The 20,931-nt window shown below is 40.7% G+C and overlaps 3 protein-coding genes across 3 annotated transcripts; all 3 read left to right on the forward strand.

Moving 5' to 3' along the window:
- Positions 1 to 310: 310 nt before the first annotated feature.
- nps7 (nonribosomal peptide synthetase) lies at positions 311 to 3,415 on the forward strand (the record flags this gene model as incomplete). Its single annotated transcript, XM_067651568.1, has 1 exon — positions 311 to 3,415. The coding sequence occupies one exon, from the start codon at positions 311 to 313 to the stop codon at positions 3,413 to 3,415; it is 3,105 nt and encodes a 1,034-aa protein (XP_067497254.1).
- Positions 3,416 to 6,857: 3,442 nt separating this feature from the next.
- Positions 6,858 to 7,079, forward strand: K441DRAFT_592728 (uncharacterized protein; the record flags this gene model as incomplete). Its single annotated transcript, XM_067644896.1, has 1 exon — positions 6,858 to 7,079. A coding segment is annotated over one exon (222 nt), but the record flags the coding sequence as incomplete, so codon positions are not given.
- A 766-nt stretch (positions 7,080 to 7,845) lies between these two features.
- On the forward strand, positions 7,846 to 8,560 carry K441DRAFT_682395 (uncharacterized protein; the record flags this gene model as incomplete). Its single annotated transcript, XM_067651569.1, has 2 exons — positions 7,846 to 7,972; positions 8,037 to 8,560. 2 exons carry the CDS (start codon positions 7,846 to 7,848, stop codon positions 8,558 to 8,560), a joined length of 651 nt encoding a protein of 216 aa, XP_067497256.1.
- Positions 8,561 to 20,931: the final 12,371 nt, after the last annotated feature.

Raw genomic sequence — 20,931 nt, forward strand, 5'->3', positions numbered from 1 at the left:
GAAATGTCATAGAGACCGCTTTCTTGATATCTCCGGACTCTCAAATGAGCCGCAATGAAGCTCGGCGTAAGTCACTCCGGTATTCCGTGTAAGCCACGGAGTTCCGCTGGGCCAACGAATCGGACCTTGCCTAATACTTCTGACTACTACAACCATACTCCGTATACAGATGCTCTTATATAAACGACTTCTATACCAAAGGAAGCTCCTGCAACAGCAAACTCCATAGAATTGAGAGGGTCATTGCTATCTCTTTATAGCAACTTTCTCTAAAGTCTTTTTATCATTCAAGGTCTTTCATTTTTGCAAAATGCAACCACCACATCCGGAGTCCGGTGTCCAAACTACTCTTCCATCTCTCCTTTCTGCCCGCCTTGCTGAGCAACCCAACTCTATCGCTGTCAAGACCAAAACCGTTTCTCTAACAACTCAACATCTTTATTTCTTGTCTGACAAACTCCTGAAATCCATCCACATTACTCCTGGAACCGTTGTCCCACTATGTATGAACCGATCATGGCAAATGGTCATCAGTGAGCTTGCAGTTATGAGGGCAGGAGCAGCGTATGCTGTAATAGACCCAGCAAACCCCCAAAAGTGGAACGAAGCGCTGGTAGAGGATGTAGGAGCTGAGCTAGTCTTGGTTGACGATTCGGAAAAGTTGAGTTATTTCGGTGATAGGAAGGTATTCAATGTTCACTCTATCCTGTTGGAAGTTGAGGTCGAGGAGGAAAAGGTCAAAATGGACGCAGCATCCGTCGATGAACATAAACTTGTCGAGAAGAAACCGAGTCCCAGCGATCCAGCGTACATCGTCTTCACTTCCGGGTCTACTGGCCGTCCCAAACCAGTCGTTCTCTCACACTGCGCCGCGGCCACCGGTATGTCTTATGCCAAGTTGAACGGTAGGATAAACTGGCTCCTGTTTCTTAACCCCAGCACCTCTGCTGCGCAGCGGTCAATCTGGGCAACTATAATTCTCGGTGGTTGTATCTGTATCATAGATAAAGAAACCGTGACTACCTCTCTTGCGCAAACAATGCGGGACTTCCATATTCAGGCGGTTCAAATCACGCCATCTACGCTTCCGCTACTCTCACCGGACGAAGTTCCTGAACTCGAGCTCATAACTGTGGTTGGAGAGCGACCCGAGCCATCCGCTGTGGACAAGTGGGTGGATAAGGTGGAGCTGCGGAACGCTTACGGGCTCAGCGAGTGCACACAGCTCAACTTTTCCAAACGCATGGAAAAGGGGAGCAATTGGACGTGCGTAGGACGGTCAATTGATGCAACAACCGCATACATTGTGGATGATTCAATGCAGCCTGTGCCAAAGGGAACAGTGGGCGAGATTTGTTTGGCCGGACCTCAACTCGCGAATGGGTATCTCAACAGGGAAGAAGCTACGGCGAAAGTCTTTGTGAAGAATCCCTTTGGCGAGGGTAGGCTGTACAAGACTGGAGATTTGGCAATGGAGAATGACGACGGATTCCATATTATTGGCCGTAAAGACTACCAGCTGAAGATTGGAGGGCTGAAGATCGTCCCAGAGGAAGTAACGGCAGCGCTGAGCGGCTGTGATGTGGTGCGATCTTGTGTTGTTTTCGGAGCGGTCATGGGTTCAACCAAAGCACTCGTTGTTGCTGTGGTGCCGAGAGAGGAACAATCCGAAAATGGTCACGGCTCATGGAGAGCTCAAGTACAATCTATGCGAGAGTTTCTGGCAGCGCGCCTCCCAGAACACATTGTTCCTCATTATTGGCTAAAACGCGAGTCCATACCATACAGTGTCAGCAACAAAGCAGATATCTCGTCCCTGCGCAAGGAAGCGGAGCAGCTCGGGCCCGCTGGCTTGCTGGAGCTTTTCAACGAATCAGGTGAAGACGACGTGGAACTCACGGATGCGGAAGAAGCCATTCGAGATGTTTGGTCCGAAGTCTTGGATATCGCACCTGAGCAAATTAAGAAGCACCATTCTTTCAGCATTCTCGGTGGTACTTCTTTACAAGCGATACGCGTCATCAGCGCGCTCCGCGAGCGAAAGATTCTCCTTGAACTTCGCCATCTATTCAGATCTGAGAACCTAGCCGACACCGCGGCAGCTAGCGAATCGTTTGGAAATACGTCCCAATCAGAGACCGAAAACATTGCCCCTTTCTCCTTAATTAAGGAAGATACCATTCGAAGCGATCTTCAGAGCCGTGGAACGATTGAAGACGCGTATCCGGCGACACCTATCCAGACGCTTATGCTCGCGGCAACCTCCCGAGGCCACAAAGGCTACCTGTTTCAACGAACCTATGATCTTACGGGAGTTGACATTCCAAAGCTTAAAGCAGCGTTTGAGCTTGTGTTCCGCGAAAGCGATATCCTACGTACCACGCTAAGCATGGAAGGTGGACGGTTTTTGCAGACAGTTCGGACCGATTTCCGGCTGCCGTGGTATGAAGAGTCCGCGCCCCTAGAGGAATTCCTTAGGCGCGATCTCGATAAGCAGATTAAGCCAGGTTCCATCTTCTTCCGTCTAACAATTGTAAATGGCACGACACTTGTGGTCTCAGCACACCACTGCCTGTTCGACTTCTGGTCATCCCGCTTCCTCTACCAAGACGTCGCAGCCGTCTACTACTCTATGCCACGTACTCCTCGTCCACCATTCCGCAACTTTGTCGCCTGGGTGAATGATTTACAGTCGCCTTCCTCTGAGGCCTTCTGGAAGGAGTACTCCAAAGACCTCATCCCCACTTACATCGACGTTCAGAAATCACCTGTGACGACCCGTCTTATCCGCGCAGCTCCTCCTTCTCTAGCTCAATCGGCAGCAGCCAAGGGCCTCACGGTCGCATCAGTAGGCTACGCAGCCTGGGCGCTTGTCCTTGCGCGCCTGACCGGGCAACGCAGCGTCACATTCGGAACCGACGTCGCGAGCCGCGACTCTCCAGTTGCAGGAGTCGAGAGGATGGACGGACCAGTTTTCGCGCTTACTCCACAGATCGTCTCGATGAAAGCGTCCCAAACGATCCACGAAGTAGCAGCGGCGGTGTCTCACAACCAGTGGGATCTAATGGCGCATGCCCAGTGGCGAACCAGGGATATGCTGGTCTCTCGCAAACCACCGCCATTCAACACTATGGTTAATGTGCTGGTTTCGCAGAGCGAGGAGGACGAAGAAGATGTCGCGAAAATGCTGTTCAAGAGCTTGCCTGAGATCGACGTGCGGGAGATGTCGAACACCACCCTTCTTCTCTCTGGAGAAGAGGGGCTGACGGAATTCCATCTTGTGTCGAAGTTGGAGAAAGAGAAAGCAGAGGAGATACTGGAGTGGGTGGGGCAAGCCGTCGACAAGGTATTAGGAGAGGGCAACGAAAAGGTTGGAGAGTACTTGGGCTGGTCGGATGTGGAGATAGTCAATTAAATAAAGGGGAATTGTTTGCTGGATTACGTCTTGTATTATTGCATATAGAGGCACTGTGGCTATAGGTCTGAGCACAATCGGGCGCTCATATTTATTTCCTTTATTTCCGTCACTTCCTAATACACATAACTATAGCGCTATCTTCGGGTTCCGTTCGTCGATGGTGTGATTTATGTGAACGAAGCCCTGTTGACTAGGACGTAACTGGTACAGGACGGGACAGTGACGGGAATACACTCCGCCGTGGTTCGTGCAACAGAAAGGGCAGTGGTTTTGGAAAGCCTTGCACATCTTGCGAATTATGAAGTTGTTTACACCAGCGATCTTCCGGCGAGGATTAACGGTAACGGAATACAGTTAATTCGGAACATAGCACTCTGTTAGGCAGGTAGATGTCAACTTTTCGAAATGCGGGGTTTAGGAGGGATCAGTTGGGCTCACCTGGTTTAAAAGCTCGGCTCACGTGTCTGATACCGCCGATAGTGCCAAGTAAAAGGGGTTAAGCTTACCACCAGGTTTACCTCAGCAAGCTCAGACGTGATTCCGTTGGTGCGGATTTTCAATCGGTCCGCAATCTGACTAACTACGTTTGTGCGAAACCACCGGAATCACGTCTAAGGGACATTTCCAATGTTTCTTAGCAGCTCCGACGATATCCACGATTTTCCCTATACTCGCGGTTAAATCACTTAACCACAACGGCTTAAAATACTAAGAAAAGTTCATCGATTAGAGAGACGACCCGATATTTTATAGATATTGGGTCTAAATTGGCCTATAACCCCTAGGAGCTGTGCTTATTTTCGCCAAAAAAAAAAAGTCGTTATTAGGGATTGTAACATTATATATAACGTCGCAAAAAGTATATATATAAGAGCCAAAAATTAATTATTTATAGACCTAGCTCGTGCGATTATTTTAAGCCTATGTGCAGCCCTAGACCTTACGTGGGTAGCTTTAACAATTTTGTTAAAGATTGTATATAGCTCCCTATACAAATTTAGATAACGCGGCAAGATTTAGCTATAATGTCGTAGTAGGCGCATATATAAGGCCTAAAAGTTCATTAATTATAGAGTTAGTTCTATAGATTAATTTAATAATATTTATAAAATAATAGCTGTTGTGGGGCTATAGATTAATTTCGTTAAAAAGGGTGACTGCTTTTACATACAAACAACGTCGCATCGCTTAAGAAACGTTGGAAAAGTCCCTCAGACCATAGAATCAACTTTTTGACAAAAAAGGTTAGCAATATCCGCTTGCGGATATACGTAAGTCCGCTAATTGATTCTTCGGTCTGAGCTTGCTGAGGTAACCACCAGGTACGGAGGTGCCTTTCAAAAGTCTTTGCCGCCAAGAAATTGACCGCCTTAGCTCACCGCCTTCCAAATATAGATATCCTCCCATTCGTCCTCCCCCACTTTAGGTGCTTTTAAGCGTCTTAGTGCCTCTGTAGCACCCTCCCTATACTCGTTACCTCCTTCAAGCTTAATAACCTTCTGGATATGCCTAACAATCCGCTTAATCCAAGCCTGAATCCTCCACTGCTCAAGATCTCTCCCTGTCGCCTGCCGTCTACATGGGTATTAAGGGCGAGAGGAGGAGATTTTGGATCAAAGCCTCGATTGATATATGTCTTATATGATTCGTTTGGAAATTTGTGTTGTCTTTGCAATTTCGGCAGCTGAGATTCTAATTATGCAAGGGATAAGCTCTAAGAGCTATAATTTGAGCCCTCGTAGCTGAATCATAGCCGCTTACAGAATGTTTAGTAGTAGATCTTTTTAGTAGCTATCCAGAATATTAAAATAAAACTTAAAAGCTGCGGAATCAAGCTGCTAAAGAACAAACTTAGTATGGATGTGGCAGAATTCTACCGGCAGAATCTTGTTGTTCTGCCTTGGCGGTAAGCTGGCTTGGCGGCAAAGACTTTTGAAAGGCACCTCCGTAAGCTTAGCGAAACCAAATGTCGGATAAACTTTTATTTAATAGTGTTACGGACCTTATATCGGCAGTAGTGCAACTACTGAGAAGAGACATGAAGGGGCTGGTTGAAACAGCACGGGAGGCGCTGGATCGCATCTTCCTCCAACTCTTCGCGCCCGAAATTGCATATCTGTTCCTAACTTCTCATGCTATCTTTCAAAAACCCGCCCCTATGGAACATTACACGAACCGGTAGAGCTGGTATCATCCAAGCGTCTTGTAAGTCGCATTGCATGAGCCAGACTCTCGCCCGCCTCTCCCGCGATAATTTTACTCTCCGATGCGGAAGTCATCGCGACGGACCCTATACGTGACGGGCTGAATGAGTTCCGTCACGCCTTAAAGGCGAGCTGCGAAGATATGGGGATATTTAACTTTCTTTGCAAGAGAATGTTGCGCTTCTCGAGGCATCTTCAGGTATGGTGTCCCTCACCTTTTCCTTCACGTTATCCGCTAATCCATGAGGCGCAAGGAACTCGATTATCAAACTTCTCTTCTCCCTCTAAATCCTACCTGCAGCCGAAACACTTCGTCCCAGAACAAGACGCGAGAACCTCCGTGCAGAACTACTCAGTTTCGCATCTAGAGTGGTCTCAAGCAATTTTGACTTCAACTGGTCATTCCTTTACTTGAAGAGATCAGGAGACGGGTGGACGATCATAAGATTTGGAACAGGGTTTATGACGTTATTACTGAATCCATCTCCCCTCCCCGTCCCGCGTCATCCATCAAACAAACGCCATGACTGCGCAATACGAGCAGCCTCGCGAACTCCACCGAATACCGCAAATATGTAGATGAAGTGCTGGAGGAGAAGCTGGGCCTTATGTACGTCGGGGTTCCTGGTTTCTTCAAAGTCTTCTTCTGAGGAATCGCAGGCCTCGAGCTGATTGCGCAAGCCATGTTTAAGAAGTGTAAAGAAGGGGATAGTCCACTCTACCGAGAAGAGAGCGGCTAGCAGATCTGACCCGAAGGGGCGAGGGAAAGGAATGTCTTCAGCTGGTTCGCACGGCTAACAGGCCAGCTCATGGACTTCACAGGAGAGCATCAGCTCGCCTCAAGAGCTGAAGGGGATGAAGCGGGCGCTGTCACATCCTCTTCCTCCCCACCTTCGCTCCTACCGTCGCACCGCCTGCATTGATTGCTTTGGACCGTCTTTCCAAACAGATCTGCTAGCTATCGACTGCGCTAGGCTCCGTCTAACGCGCTTGGGACGAACATATTTACTGATCACAGACTTCCCTATTCCTATCCACAACTTCAATCGCAGCAATCATTTGTGGTTGGTTCATCTATCAATTCGTTGCTGTCACCCAATTATCCGCCAACGACCCCATTAGGCTTATGCATATATATCGCTGGATCATATGATGGTCCTGACCCTGTGGGTGCAGTCCCTGCGAATGTGAGGCCTTACGGCATCAAGGAGGTTCGTGCGATGGACGAAAGCTAGGCTCTACAGCTCCTTCGGAATAAGCTGTCGGACACGTCGAATGATGAAGGCGCGGCTGACCTGCTATGTGCTCTGGACGACACACCTCTAGCAATCACTCAAGCCGCTTCATACATCGACCGGCGTGCGTCTCGAATGACGATATCCGGTTACCTGGACAAGTTTCACAGGAACGACAAGACAAAAGAAAGCCTCCCGAACTGGGATGCGGGAGATCTCTGACGGGATGAGAGTGCGTCCTGCCTGATCCTCCAACAAGTCCCTGATCGTTCTTCGTGTTCTTTGCTCCAAATCCGTGCGATTTCTCATCAAGAATTTGGTTCGACTAATGCTGTGAACTGGAAAATCGTATCTTCTGACTGTAATTCGCAATTCGCGCTTCAGCTGGGCGTTTATGCCGAGCACGACTCAGCTTCAGCCCTCGTGGGGACCGCACAGCTCAGGAGTACATAGGGGCTGAGCAACCGCCTCAAAGTACCAGCCGAAGCAACAACTGAATCAATTCTTGTACCTAATCCTCTAATTTGTCGCCAAGAAGATACAAGCCTATGCTCATGACTACGTTGATGCCAAATTGTTTGAAGAGACGAACACCTGAAGTCTAACTTTAGAAACAGCGCGTTAATATGGTATAGTGAGGTGCCGGAGAGAAGATTATCACCACTGTTACTGGACAATTGGCTAACATCGAGAACGGCAGAGAACGCAAGGATCCTAGACCGGGACGATAGATGTGTCTACGAAACAAATACGAATGTCTCCATCACCATTCCCTCAACCTCGCCGTTAGCCTGTCCCTTGTCCCTTAGCACAGCTGAATAGTGGGTCAAGCTGAAGACGGGTAATATTCCTGGGAGTATATAAGGAGGGCGGTCGCCCTGGGATAAGCTCAAATTCTGCATTAGAACTTCACCTCAACAGCACTGCATTCCAACGTCTCAGCTTCACTGAAAAGCCATTCCTCGACTAAAATTACGCTTCCTCCATCATGAAGATATTCAACGTCCTCATCATGTGTCTTTTCTCAGGCTTAACCTTCACCATTGCTCTTCCAGCAACCTCAGAGACAGAGGGAACTGCTGTCTCGACTTCAGTTATCCCTACAGAGACACCCGGTCCGGACGATACCCTTCCAATGACTGACCATCCAATGACTGACCAATAAACTGCTCAAGGCAGTTTTGTTCCACATTGCGACAATTGTACCGGACTTGCCTCTTTGGACTCGATGTGGTGGAACGAGATATCCTGGTAGTTTGCCTTGCCAATCTTCCCCAACGACATTGTTGTTAACCCATCTCAGGGATCTGTCTCCGGTGAAAGGAACCTCCTTCCAAGCCATCTACTCCAACGGAGATGTACGCTTCAAGACCTGGTTCCGAAACTCCAACAGATGGGTCACTTACCGCTACGCCATCGCATGTGTGTTCCGCGATGCGCTGGAGGGCCAGCCTGCCCACGTCTTTAAAACTTTCCGTACCCGGCAGCTTGGAGGCACCGCGATCGGCGGCCCGGGCGATACGCATGATGTCGACGCCACTTGGAACAATCCTCTGGTTGCAACTCACTGGGACAACATTCGAGCTGGCGATGGTCTCTTGCATTGCAAGGCGAGCAGAAGTTTTGATGTTGCTGATCTGATTGGCCAGCTGATAGATACGGTGAAAAAGTATGGCCCAATCATCGCTGCTTTTGAGCTGTGATTCCTTCTCCCAGGATAACCTGAAGGCGGACTTCTGGATGTGGAGAGCAGGTGTTTGTTGTATTGTACAGGCTGGCGTGCAGCCGCACGATCGTTACCGTTATGTTCTATTAGGTTGCTTTTAGGAACTCGCTCACGAGGCTCGCGTGATAGAAAGTTCCGATTTGGGGTGACTACGGGCGCAAGAGGGTTGGTGGAGCGGCGAACGCAGGAAGCTAGTTAAGAATAGAACTCTCTAGGCATTCGCTCTTCTCTATCCCTGCTTTCCTCTTCCAAGCTCTTAAGCTATGATAAATAGCAGATCTCATTCTCCCTCCAATTCCTTCAGGCCATCCTGTGCCGCCCGGAGTATCTCCTTCATATCAAAGCACAGCTTTGGATTTGGATCCCTCCACCTCCCACCATCAAGGAACACCTTCCTCCGTAATTTATTGACATAAGGGATCAATGGTTGGTAATATGGCGTAAAGTTCTCCGTTGCAGTCTTGACAAAATCTCTTTCATCATCCACCACACCCTTTTTTAAACCAGTCAAACCTCTTCGAGGTCGAGATTAAGGTTGAGGCCGAAAATAGACTTTTGCCAAGCCTTTGCGAAGCGTTGCCGCCACGTGCCCCGTGTTGAGGGTATCGGTAGATTATTTTGCCGATGAAGCCGAATACTCCGCTCCGTAGGAATCCCGGCTTGGCGCTGTGTGTGCAATGGGTGCGAGACCGCCCTGTCTCCATCCTTCCAATTCTTTTCCATCTTCAAAGTCTCCTGAATCCACACTAGAGTCCTCTCGGGATCAATTATTCCTTACCTTTATAGATTTCCGCCACACCTACTATATTCCTCTTTTGCATCAACTGTTTGAGCGCGTCGTCTGTCACGCTTTATTGCTATGACAGATCCATCGCAACCAGTGATAATTAAAGCAAAGCCCATCGGGCAGAAGTTGGATGCGTTTCGCGAGTCAGATCGGTTGCTCTTCCAAGAGTTAAACATCTCCAGCCCAATTACGGTGCTAAGTAGGCTAGTAGTAAAGGTAAGGATGAGTCTGACGATATTATCTGGGTTAAGGTCTATGATATTGTTGCAGAGTCGACACTCACGACTGTCGCCTAACCATCAACGCCTCCGCCTTCTGGCCCTCCACATACCGTCTCCTTTCAGCGGACTATATAGGCTTATAGTTATAAAAATTAATTCTTAATAGGCTAGAGCCCTAGCCTTATAATGCATATCCGCTAATATAAAAATTAAGTATAAAAATAATAGTTTGGCAGGTAAATTTTAGGGTTATTAATAATATTTCTATTTATTACTTTATAACTGTTGGTTACACAAGGGGATATCACGTAGCTACGGTTCGTAGATAGTATGATGATTGTTGTTCTTGTATATATTAGGGAGGGCAAGGAGCTTAAGGCTCCTCGCCACGCTACTGCCGCGGCGACACGTGACGGCAACTTGCCGCACGTAACGGCGACTTACTACCCGTAATGGCAATTTGCCTTATATAGTAACCACTTACCTTTATTCTCAACACTAGCAACTCTTCTTTTATAGTTGCTATCTATATATATATATACCGCTTAACTAGCGTAGCAAATATTAATCCTCCTTACTTACTATTACTATTATAATATAAGTCTCGCTATCCTAAAATTTGCCTCTTAACACATAGTACTTTCTTACTTAGGAGTTATAGGTAAATATCTTATTTAAAGGGCCGCTAAGGCGCTAGTAGTAAGCAAGCTAATAGCAATTTTCTATCCTAGGGATAAAAAATCCTAATTAGCTAGGTTAAGTTAGGGTTTATAAAATATTATACTTTAAAAAGTCTTAGTAAGAGAATCTAACTAATTAAATAACTTTAACCGCCGGTTAAAGTTCCTAGATATCTTAAGACCTTATATAACTAAGAAATTTCTAGGGACTCCCTTTTAACTTAACCTTTAACTTATATATATAGAGTATTTATATTAACAAACATCTCTAGTGCCTTATTTAGGTTCGCCTTCGTTATTATATCTACTAAGTTATCTTAACTATTAATCTATTAAATCTTAAAGAGTTTTTAACGCTTATAGGATTACTAAAGTGCCATAATATTAATTATAAGGCGCTTCTTCTTTATAGTACTAAGCTTAACTAAATACTTATAGAGGGAATATAAGTTGGTGTATATAATTATAGGGATAATAGAAAGTTTAAGTTAATCTATAATTATCTTTAGGGTAGTTCCAATTGTAATTACTATATTAACTCCGCTAACTATTCTATATATCTCTAACGCTAAAACACTTTAGGTAATATACTTACTCTTAGTTAAGCTCTAATAAATAAAATTACTATAAATTATAAAGTTATTCTCTTTAGTAAATTCGTTTATAATAATAATCTTATATCCTAACTAGGAGCTAAAATCTTTATTATTTATAAATAATCTATTAATAAATATAAAGAGCTTAGCAGTAGGAAAATTAATAGGCATATAAAGTAGTCCCTAATTAAAATAGTTTATTTACTAGAAAAGACGCTTATTTAGGGTAAGGACATTATCCTTAATTAGTTCCTAGTATTAGGCAGCAATAAAGAAATTAAATAAAGCCTTAGGTTAATAAATAAAAGCAATATAAGCTCCGCAAGCGCATTACTCCATATATCCTTACTTTAAAGAATTAGCGTTAATAACATTAATCTTTTTATCTTAACCCTTCTAGCACAGAGTAATAGAATCCTTGTTTAGGGAGAGAATACATCTATTAAAGAGTAATAGTATTATTAAACTAAGCTTTTTCTTTAGCTTTGCTATAAAATTTGCCTTTACTAGCTCGTCTTCTTTAAGAGCTAAGAATTAGTTATCTTCTAAGATAATTATATTATTAGTTTATATACTAACAATTCTAAATAGAGTTCCTGTAGTTATAATAAGGAAGCAGGGATTAAATATAGAAGTAGTTATTAAAAGCTTCTCTTTATAGTACTTACTATAGGTAGCCCACTAATAAGTTCCTACCTCTATAATCCCATATAATAGCTTAAGCATAACTATAATCGTATCTTTAGGATACTAATAGCGAATTTACTCTAGAAGGTATGCTAATATTAAGCGCTAAAGGTGCGTCTCTAATTAGGTATAGGCTTAAGTAATATCTTATAAATAAACCGCTATTCTATTCTTTATTAAGGAGGGAGCTAATATAATAATAACTCGCTAACTAGCTTATTAAATTATAGGAGACTATATAAGAATTACCTCCTTACTATTATTATTATAGCCTTAGATAACAAGCCTTAATTTCTTAAATAGGGCGTTAATAGCTTTGCCCTTAATCTTATTAACTATTTTTAACTTAAAGATATAAACTCCATTAAACTTAATAGGGTTATACTTCTTAAATTTAAAGACTTCTCTTATAATAAGACTATTAATCTTCTACTTATCGGATGCTTAAAAAGGAGCTCCTAGAGTTATAATACAACCTTCCTTTTAGAGCTGTTTTACGAGTTTAAAGTTAGCCTTTTCCTTAGCTGTTATAAAGGCCATTAATAACTTAACTCTATTCTTAATGGCGGCAACAAATTATTCTTTAAAATTAATAAGATATTAGCGATTTTATAATCCCTTTAGGCGACCTCTACCGCGTTATAGTTATAGCGCATCTACTACAATTATATTAGGATCGTAGTTGCCTTCTAAAGTATATTAATTATAATTCTCTTCTAGGGCATCTTCTAGGGCATCCTATAAAGGCTTAAAATTATTATCTTTATANTAAGGCTTAATAATAGTTAAACGGAATTAAGTAGGTCTATAAGGCATCTAAATAGTATAAGTTTAACTATTAATTGCAATAAGTTAGTATAGGCCTAACTATCCTCCCTTTTTACGCTATACGCGTACCTCAGACTAGAGTGGCAGATTAAGCGTAGTTAAGGTATTTAGGCCATTTCTTATTCCTAGTATATTATTAACCTAGCGTATAGCGTAGAGACGTTATACCTCCTTTATTGCCTTATAAATAGCCTCGGCTTATTATATAACGGAGGGAAATAGTAAAGAATTGTTAGTTATTTAAGGGTAAGCGCTAAAGACTAGCAACGTAGGTATAAGTCTATCTGGGCCAGCGGAATTATTAATAGCTTTAACAGCCATTTATAAAGTAAGTTCTTTACTAGCGTCCTTTAGTTTTAAAGAAATAATCTTATATACGCGGCGTAATAGCGCGTAATATCGTTCCACTTTTTTAATACTATTATATGCCTTAACAGGGACTTCCTTAACCTTAATTACTATTACCTTTATCTATTATCGAAACTCTATAGATAAGAGGTTCTTTTCTATATTATAAATAATTTAATTAAGGGGTCCTAAATAGATATTAATCTAGTATAACTAAAGGGTCTCCTATATATTTCTAGCTAATATATCTTTTAAAAAACGCGCGGCTTAAAAAAAGGTTAAGAAATTAATAATTTAGAGCACTGGCTTGCCGCTAAGATATATAACGTTAATAATAATATAGAAGTTAAAGTTGTAGTTATCCTTAAGGGTAAACTTAAATTGGCTAGGGGACTTCTGGTTTATTTAGTAGTAATAGTAATACTTTATAAGATACTTAATTGCCTTAACCTTAACTTTATAGCCTACTTACTAAAGAACCCTAAGCAATTAATAAACAGATAGGTAGCCAAAATAATAGTGCAGTTAACATAATTCTAACTTAGTTAAGTAGCTCTAAGCAATACTCTTTTTTAGTTAATAAAGGAGTAATTAGAGGTAACCCCACTTGCATATAACGGGTACCCAATTATCTCCCTAAATAAGTATATTTTTAAGGTTATTAAGCCTAACACCTAACTTATCTATATCTTTAATGCAAAATAAAAACGGAGTATTTATAGAAATAATGTAAAAACTAATATACCCTAAGGGGGTTTAAACCCTAATTATACTAAAAGAGATTATAGTACCTTTACCAAAACAAATTATATGCTAGCCTACCGTTAAATAGTTAATCTAAACAGAGCTATTAAGCTGCTAAAGGGCTTAAACTTAAAGTTCTCCTGCTATAGATACTCCTACGGCTCTAGTATCCAGTATAATATTATAGAAGACGTTCGCTAAGTATCTGTCGTTAAAGGAAAACGCGGAGCTCTCCTTTAGCTTATTAAAGATATTTAACTTTATAATTGTCGGTATAACTCTCTTTATTAACGTGCATGAATATCACTTATAGTGGTACGTATGCGGTATTAAAGTTAGTAGTTAATTGTTGTTTAGAAGTAAGGGGTTGCTCCAAGGTTAGGTTAGCTAACCTCGCTATATGGTCTCATAACCACGTTATATAATTAACGTTCCAATACTAGAGCAACTCTAAAAAGAAGGCTAATTTACACTTTAAAGTTAAGCCTACTTCTAGACTATTCGTAGCATATACGTAATAGCTAGCTCTCCCGTCTATAATACGCAATAGCTTTAATAGCGCTAGGGCGCGGCATATGCCATATTCTGCCGATTTATTAATTTTCTGCTAAATTCTGTTATATTACCGAATTCTGCTAAATTCTGCTATATTATAGAGTTCTGCCAAATTCTGCTATATTACTAATTTCTGCCAAATTCTATTAAACCTAACTTCTGCTAATTATATAACTTCCTGCTATCTTCTGCCGGTTATATAAGTTTCTACTATCTTCTACTAGTTATATAACCCGTAAGCCACCTTCTATTACTCCTTACGTTCTACCTAACCTATAGCCTGTATATTGACTTAGTTTGTGTCAATAAGTCACTATAGGGCGATATAAGGCTTCCCCTTAGTTATCGCGTCCGTAGGGTTAGCTTCGCCATTAATCTATTTAACCTCTATAATCTGCTGACATTTATAGGCTTATTATAGGCACATTATATTAATTATTAATCGCTTCTTTTATATGGTTCCAAGTTGTATAAGACAGTTATATAGCGACTTAGAATTGGTATAAAGTATAAGTAGGAGGTTAGTCTATAGGACCTTGTCTACCGTAGACTTAATAGCGACAGCGATATTAAAGCTATAAGCTATTCCATAGAGTTTAGAGGCTAGAATGCTTCTAGTAACTCTCTTATACTTAATTAAGCTTTAATAGACGATATTAGCCTTCTTAGTTGCGTCAGCTAGTATAATAATATAGCCAATTTACAAAGATAGGTCCTTATTGTTGGCGAAGGAAGCGTCCGTAAATACCAGGAGTTATAAGGTATTAACGTCTAGCTTAATAAACTTTAGGCCTCTATTTGCGTTCTTAATCTACTAGCTTAATCGCTTATTAAGACTCTTTATATTATCTTTAACTAGGTTAATTACCTAGGTAATAAAGAATAGGTTAAATAAGGCCTTTAGCTAATAGACTAAGGCAATATAGGCTCCTTTAGCGCGTTAAGCAATATACTAGTCCTTTAGCGTAAGTAGGCCACGCGTAACTCCTCTAGAGCTAATACTATTTACTAGCGTAGTATTAACCATACTAAGGTTCTTATACTAGCGCTTTTACGTTAGCGTAATACTCCTATCTTATATTAATTAAATAAATCCTCCGTTGAACTTAATTAGTATATTAGCGGTTAGTTACTCTCGCTCCTTAGCCATAAATTCGGCCTTATATAGTTCGCTTTGTTTAGCCTTTATAAAGGTGTTATCTATAAGGAATAGTATATTATTAGTCTATAGGCCAACAATTCTAAAAGGCTTATCGCTGTAAAGTAAGTAAGGGTCGTACGTAGACTGGTCTATTTATAGCTAATTAACGTAGTGTAAATGGTATATCTTAAACTAGTAGTTTCCAGCTTTAAGTACTCCGTAAAGTGGCTTTATAACCTTTAGAATGGAGTCTATATTAATTCCCAATTGTTTATTTAGCTTATATAGTGGTTATACGTAGAACTCGCGGTTTAGGTTTATAGTAGACTAGACGTAGGCTTATAAGATGTCTTAGAGGTAAAGTTATATCTATGGTAGCATAGCAGCAATATAGAGAATCAGCCGCTGGCTAACTCGTTAAATTATTAGTAACTAAGTAAGGACTAGCTCTTTCTCTAAGTCATTATAGGCCTATATAACAAGTTGTGATTTCTTAAAGGCTTTATCGGTTCCCTTATTCTTAATCTTATTAATAAACTATAAATTAAAGAGTCTAACCCCCTTTGGTATATCGTACAGCTTAATAATCTTAAAAACGCCTTTCTCGAGTAGGCCTATAACCTCCTTTTATCGTAAAGCACTAAATTAGGTGTTGCTATCATTCTATAAGTAAATAGTGGTGTCAGCCGTATCTATAGTATTATCGTCCTATAGGTAGATAGCGATATTAGCAATATCCGCAATATTACCCGTAAAAGCGCCTATATCTATTATAGTATCCATAACAGCTATATCTATAACGGCCGTAAGTAATAGGTATTTATAGGGGCGACCTCTACCTTACTTTAGCAGTGGCTATGGTTCAGCCTTAGGTAATAATTAAGGTTCGGCTAGTAAAGGTACTAGTTTATCTAATTCGGCAGACTCTTATAGTTTGACTAGGTCTTATAGGTCCGGTAAGTAAGATTTTATAACCGTAGAGCGGAAGGTCATAGGCCTATTTAGTAGCTTTACGGTGTAGGTCTTACCGTTAACGGTAAGTAGTATATATAGTCCGTCCTAATAACCACTTTAGCCAGTATTGCCTTCTCTCTAGACTAAAACAGGCGAACTAGGTGGGAGGCTATAAATAGCGTTAGTTTATGGTCCATTTCGCATATTAAAAGCGTTAGCAATCTATCGTTTAGCTTATAACTTCTAGATTTCTACTATTGCTTTCTTAATGGCCGTAGCTTGCTATATAACTAAAGGTAATAGCGCGTCTAATTTAACCATTCGGGGGTAGGCTCTAAAGACTAGGAGTATAGGGACTAGGCCTTTTAGGCTAGCCGTATTATTAATGGCTTTAAAGGCTATTTATAGGGCCATCTCCTTACTAATTTCAGGGATTTCAGTTGTAATGATTTGGTAGGCTTGTTATAGCGGACTATAGTAGCGTTCTACTATTTTAATGGAATTGTGTAATTCGACCAGAACTGACTTTATAGTTACTTCTATAGTAGCAGCGTAGTGTTTAAACTCCTTACTAATAAAGTTCTTTTTAGCGTCTATAGTAATTAAGTTTAGTAGTCCTAAATAGCTGTTAATCTAGCACATTTATAGAACGTCCTAAGTGTACTTAGCGCTAATATCTCGTAGCTATCTACCAGCTTAAAATCGAGTTACTTCATTAACTACGTATAGTAGGGGGGAGCCGTTAATATACATCATGTTAACGATAATATTATAATTAAAATTAACGTTATCTTATAAGGTAAAGCGAAATCTACCTAGAGATCTACTAAACTTCTAGCAATAGTGGCAGAGTCTAATTAGCTCTTTAATAGCAGATCTATTAGTATTATAGCCGTGGCTAGTCTTATTAAGAAGCTTTTATAGTCTATTAACTAATAGGTAACCAAATCGACGGTATAGGCGTTATAGTTCTACGTCAGTTAAATAATAAGGGTTTATATTAAAAGATTTAACAAGATAGGACTATAAGGAGAAGCTCTATAAGAGAAATAGGTGGCTAAATCGTCTAACTACTGGCACCTTTTTGGTGCGAGTGATAATAACATCCTTTAGGTTATCGTATTTGATATAGAGTCTATCTATATCTGCTAAGCAAAGTAGAAAGGGAGTATCTGCTTTAATAATATGGAATTATATTTTACCTATAGGGCTGTTAATGTCTATAGTTCCGATAGACGTAAAGGCTCTAATCCTAAATTGGATAGTTACTTAGCCCTTAGTTAACGTGTTAAGACTTATAGACTTATCTACGGCCTATAGAGCTTAAAATTAACTATAGCTAGCTATAGACTTACGCGAAGCACCTATATTAATTATAATTCCTATAAAGACCGTTAAGGTGTACCGTAACGCTATGGCTGTAGCCGTACTATAGGTAAATAGGTTAGTCTCCGTGTAAGGCTCTATAGTAGACTCCGTAGTAAGTATTAAAGCCGTAAGCAGGTGCGTATAAGCCTTATTAGCTAGCTCTACGCTTATAAAGGTTACTTCCTCTATAGTAAGCGTTCTAAAGGTAGTAATATAGGTAGAACTGTTGTTAGGTTCTCCGGCATCGCTTTTAGAGTCGTTAGCGTTATATATATAGGCTTTAAAGTCTAAGTTATCCTCTTTATCTCTTTCGCAGGCGGCAACGTATTATTTAAAGTAGTTGTTAAAGTTGCCCTTATTGCGGCCCTTAATATTAATAAAACGTCTCTTATAGTCGTCTCTGGACCGATTACGCTCCTCCTCTATATGTTTCTATAAACGGCAGTCCTCCCTCTTACAGACGTAGCACTTAGCCTTTAGTCTGCCGTTAGTTCTATAGGGGCGATTNCTNCTATAGCNATTANTGTTTNNGTCTNNATTNTNGTTATTTNGGTAGTAACGTTAATCTATAAAAAAGGCTTAGTAAGACGATCTTATTAAGGCCTATAGGGGGTATTCTTTTTCCCACGTAATAATAGAGGATTGTAGCTTATTAATTAATTAAAAGAGGTCTTTTAAAGGGTTAGAGACAGTAATATGGTATGCTGGTACTCCCTAATAAGTAGTAACTAGCTTATTTATAAGAATGCGGTTTATACGGAAGTCTAGGTATAGTCTATAATATTACTTTAGCAGCTTATCTATAAGTAGTTAGAAGTTCTAATAGATTAACCTATTAGGGTTCTCGTCTATAACTCCTTAGAGGGTTATACTATTCCACTCCATAAGGTTCTTACGGTAGTATTTTAGCCTTTTAAAGAATTGTTGTATATAGTTATAGGCTTCCGTAAAAGGTCTTAACTTAAGGTTACTATTATAGTAGTGGTCCTAAGTAAGCCCTTTTAGCATATTAGGGAATGCCATTATATAGCCTTCTGGTGGTAAGCCAGATCTCTTACAGATGTTATAAAAAATGGTTAGCTTAAAGTTAAAGCTATTATTAACTCTATTGTACTTTTAGTCGTTTGTATAGATCTTCGCAATTATAGCTACCTCCTTACTATATCTAGGTCCTTACTCCACACTAGGCACGGCTAGTTTAGGTGGTGTATATATATATAGCTGCTGCGGTTGCTATAGCTACTGCAGTTACTGCTCTCTTAGCTATAGCAGTTAGTTAATAAGAGCGTGGATTTGGTTATAATTAGAGGATTAAGGACCAGGAGGGGTAGCGGGGGTAGCAATTAGAGTAGCTGGCGGTGCCGTAACTAGAGTAGCTGGTAGTATAGCAGCTGGAATAGCTAGTAGAGTTAGTGAAGTAGCTAGTAGTAGTAGTGGGGCTAGAGGTGTAGCAAGCTTATTTAAGGTTGAATTAAGTTGGTCTTATAGAGTTATTATAATTATTAGCTTTACCTCTATAAGGGCCGCGATAAGCTCCTTATCCGTCTATTTATAAAACTCTTCTTTATTAGCGACGTCCGTTAGCACCTTGCTAAGAGAGTATCTCTTATCTTGCTTAATAATATATACTCCTCTCTTAACTAGGTATTAACGGATTCCCATTCTAGTATTAGATTATACTTATTTAAAGGTCTCTAGCGTAAAGTTCTTAAAGTCTTCCTAAAACACTATCCATAATGTAAAGTCTATAAGGTTAAATCGTGTGTATAGGTGCATCTTGGTCTCTATATACTCTATTAGGTCGTTATCCGTAGCCGTTTCCAAGTCAATTCTGTAGCTATATTTAGTAATTCTTTCCTTTTAGTTAATTTCTATACTGTTATGTCTTAGTGTATAAGGGTAGGTATAAGGGTAGTTATTAGGTTTAAGGTAAGGGTGTAAAGGTATATATATATCCTATCAACGAATCTACAGTTCTTAGACACTGTAGACAATTCTTAGTAAAGATACGGTCCTCTAGGCGATCTAACGCGTCAACAGTTAAGTTAATACGTGGTTTTAAGCTTTAAGGGTCCTCTAGGCAATCTAACGCATTAGTAAGCTAATACGTGGTTTTAAGCTTTAAGGATAACGTAGCTCTCTCTAAGTAAAGATACGGTTCTCTAGGCAATTTAACGTATTAGCAGTTAAGCTAATACGTGGTTTCGAGCTTTAAGGGTAACGTAGTTTTCTCCTTTAACTAAAATAGGGCAAAACCTTTCACCACACATGCAACCTTACCAAAAGGTAGCGCCGCACTTCAAAACTTACGCATACCCATCTTACCACCAAAAACAATCAATTTTCCAACTTTCAAGACCCAATTCCTACTGCTTAGCGAGCTATAGGCGGATTTAATTGTCGTTTTACCCCCTTTCCCCCAACAGAAAATTCTTCTTAGGGGTGGTCCTAGCTTGTAAGCGAGGCACGGACAGGAACACCAAAACTACTACTACTACTACCACCACCAATACTAGGGGTCTAGTATTACTACTACCTTTAAACTAATCTCCCCAGAAATCCTCTAGTAGGATTAGTAAGGAAAAGGTATAAGGATAGTAAAAACTAGAAAACTCCCCCTACAAGATGCCAAGGCTACCAGGCCTAAAAAGAAACCTCCTATAGAGACAAGTGACGACAACGAGTCTATAGGCGAAACCCCTATAGAAAGAAATAATAATAGGTTTCTATTTTCATCTTCTTTTCTTTCTCCTCCTAGCTTGTCTAAGAAGGGAGAGAAAAGAGAACATCCTTAAACTTCTCCTAAAAAAGAAAACTAAAAACCTACAAAAAAGAAACCAATAACTACTACGGATGGCACACCTAGTACACCTATACCTTTTCCTCCCCTTTCTCCAGAACAACACCTATAAAAAGCTCTAGAAAGCCTAACCCAGGCATATAAAGGGCTAGAAAAAGAAGAAGAAAAAGAANAAGTTAAACAGCTAGAGGACTATANAAGGAGTATCCTAGCAGGAGAAAACCCCTTTATAAAAGGAAAAGAAAAAGAAAAGACAAAAGATGTCCTAAAAGGACTAGTCGAAGAAGTAAGAGCTCTCCGTAAGGAGGTAGCCCCTACTAAAAAAACCTACGCAGAGAGGCTAAAGAAGGACCTCCCTACTTCGTCCTCTCTACCCTCCTCGTTACTACCATTTCCTACTCCTTCTACTTCTACTAGAAGTAAGAAAAAGCAGCTACAAGAAAGAAAGCTAGTCCTAATTACAGACCAAAAGGNCNAACCTCTAGATACCTTCTCTATACGAAACAAAGTNAATNAACTATTTGCATNAAAACTGCAAGTAGAAAAACCTGTTTTAGCATCTATAGCTAGAACTAAGGGAAAACAAAATATCCTCCTTACGACTACGGAAGAGTATAATGCGGATTTCCTAGTTAAATA

The sequence above is a fragment of the Cenococcum geophilum genome (genome assembly GCF_001692895.1).
Source record: "Cenococcum geophilum 1.58 unplaced genomic scaffold K441scaffold_80, whole genome shotgun sequence".
Taxonomy (NCBI): domain Eukaryota; kingdom Fungi; phylum Ascomycota; class Dothideomycetes; order Gloniales; family Gloniaceae; genus Cenococcum; species Cenococcum geophilum.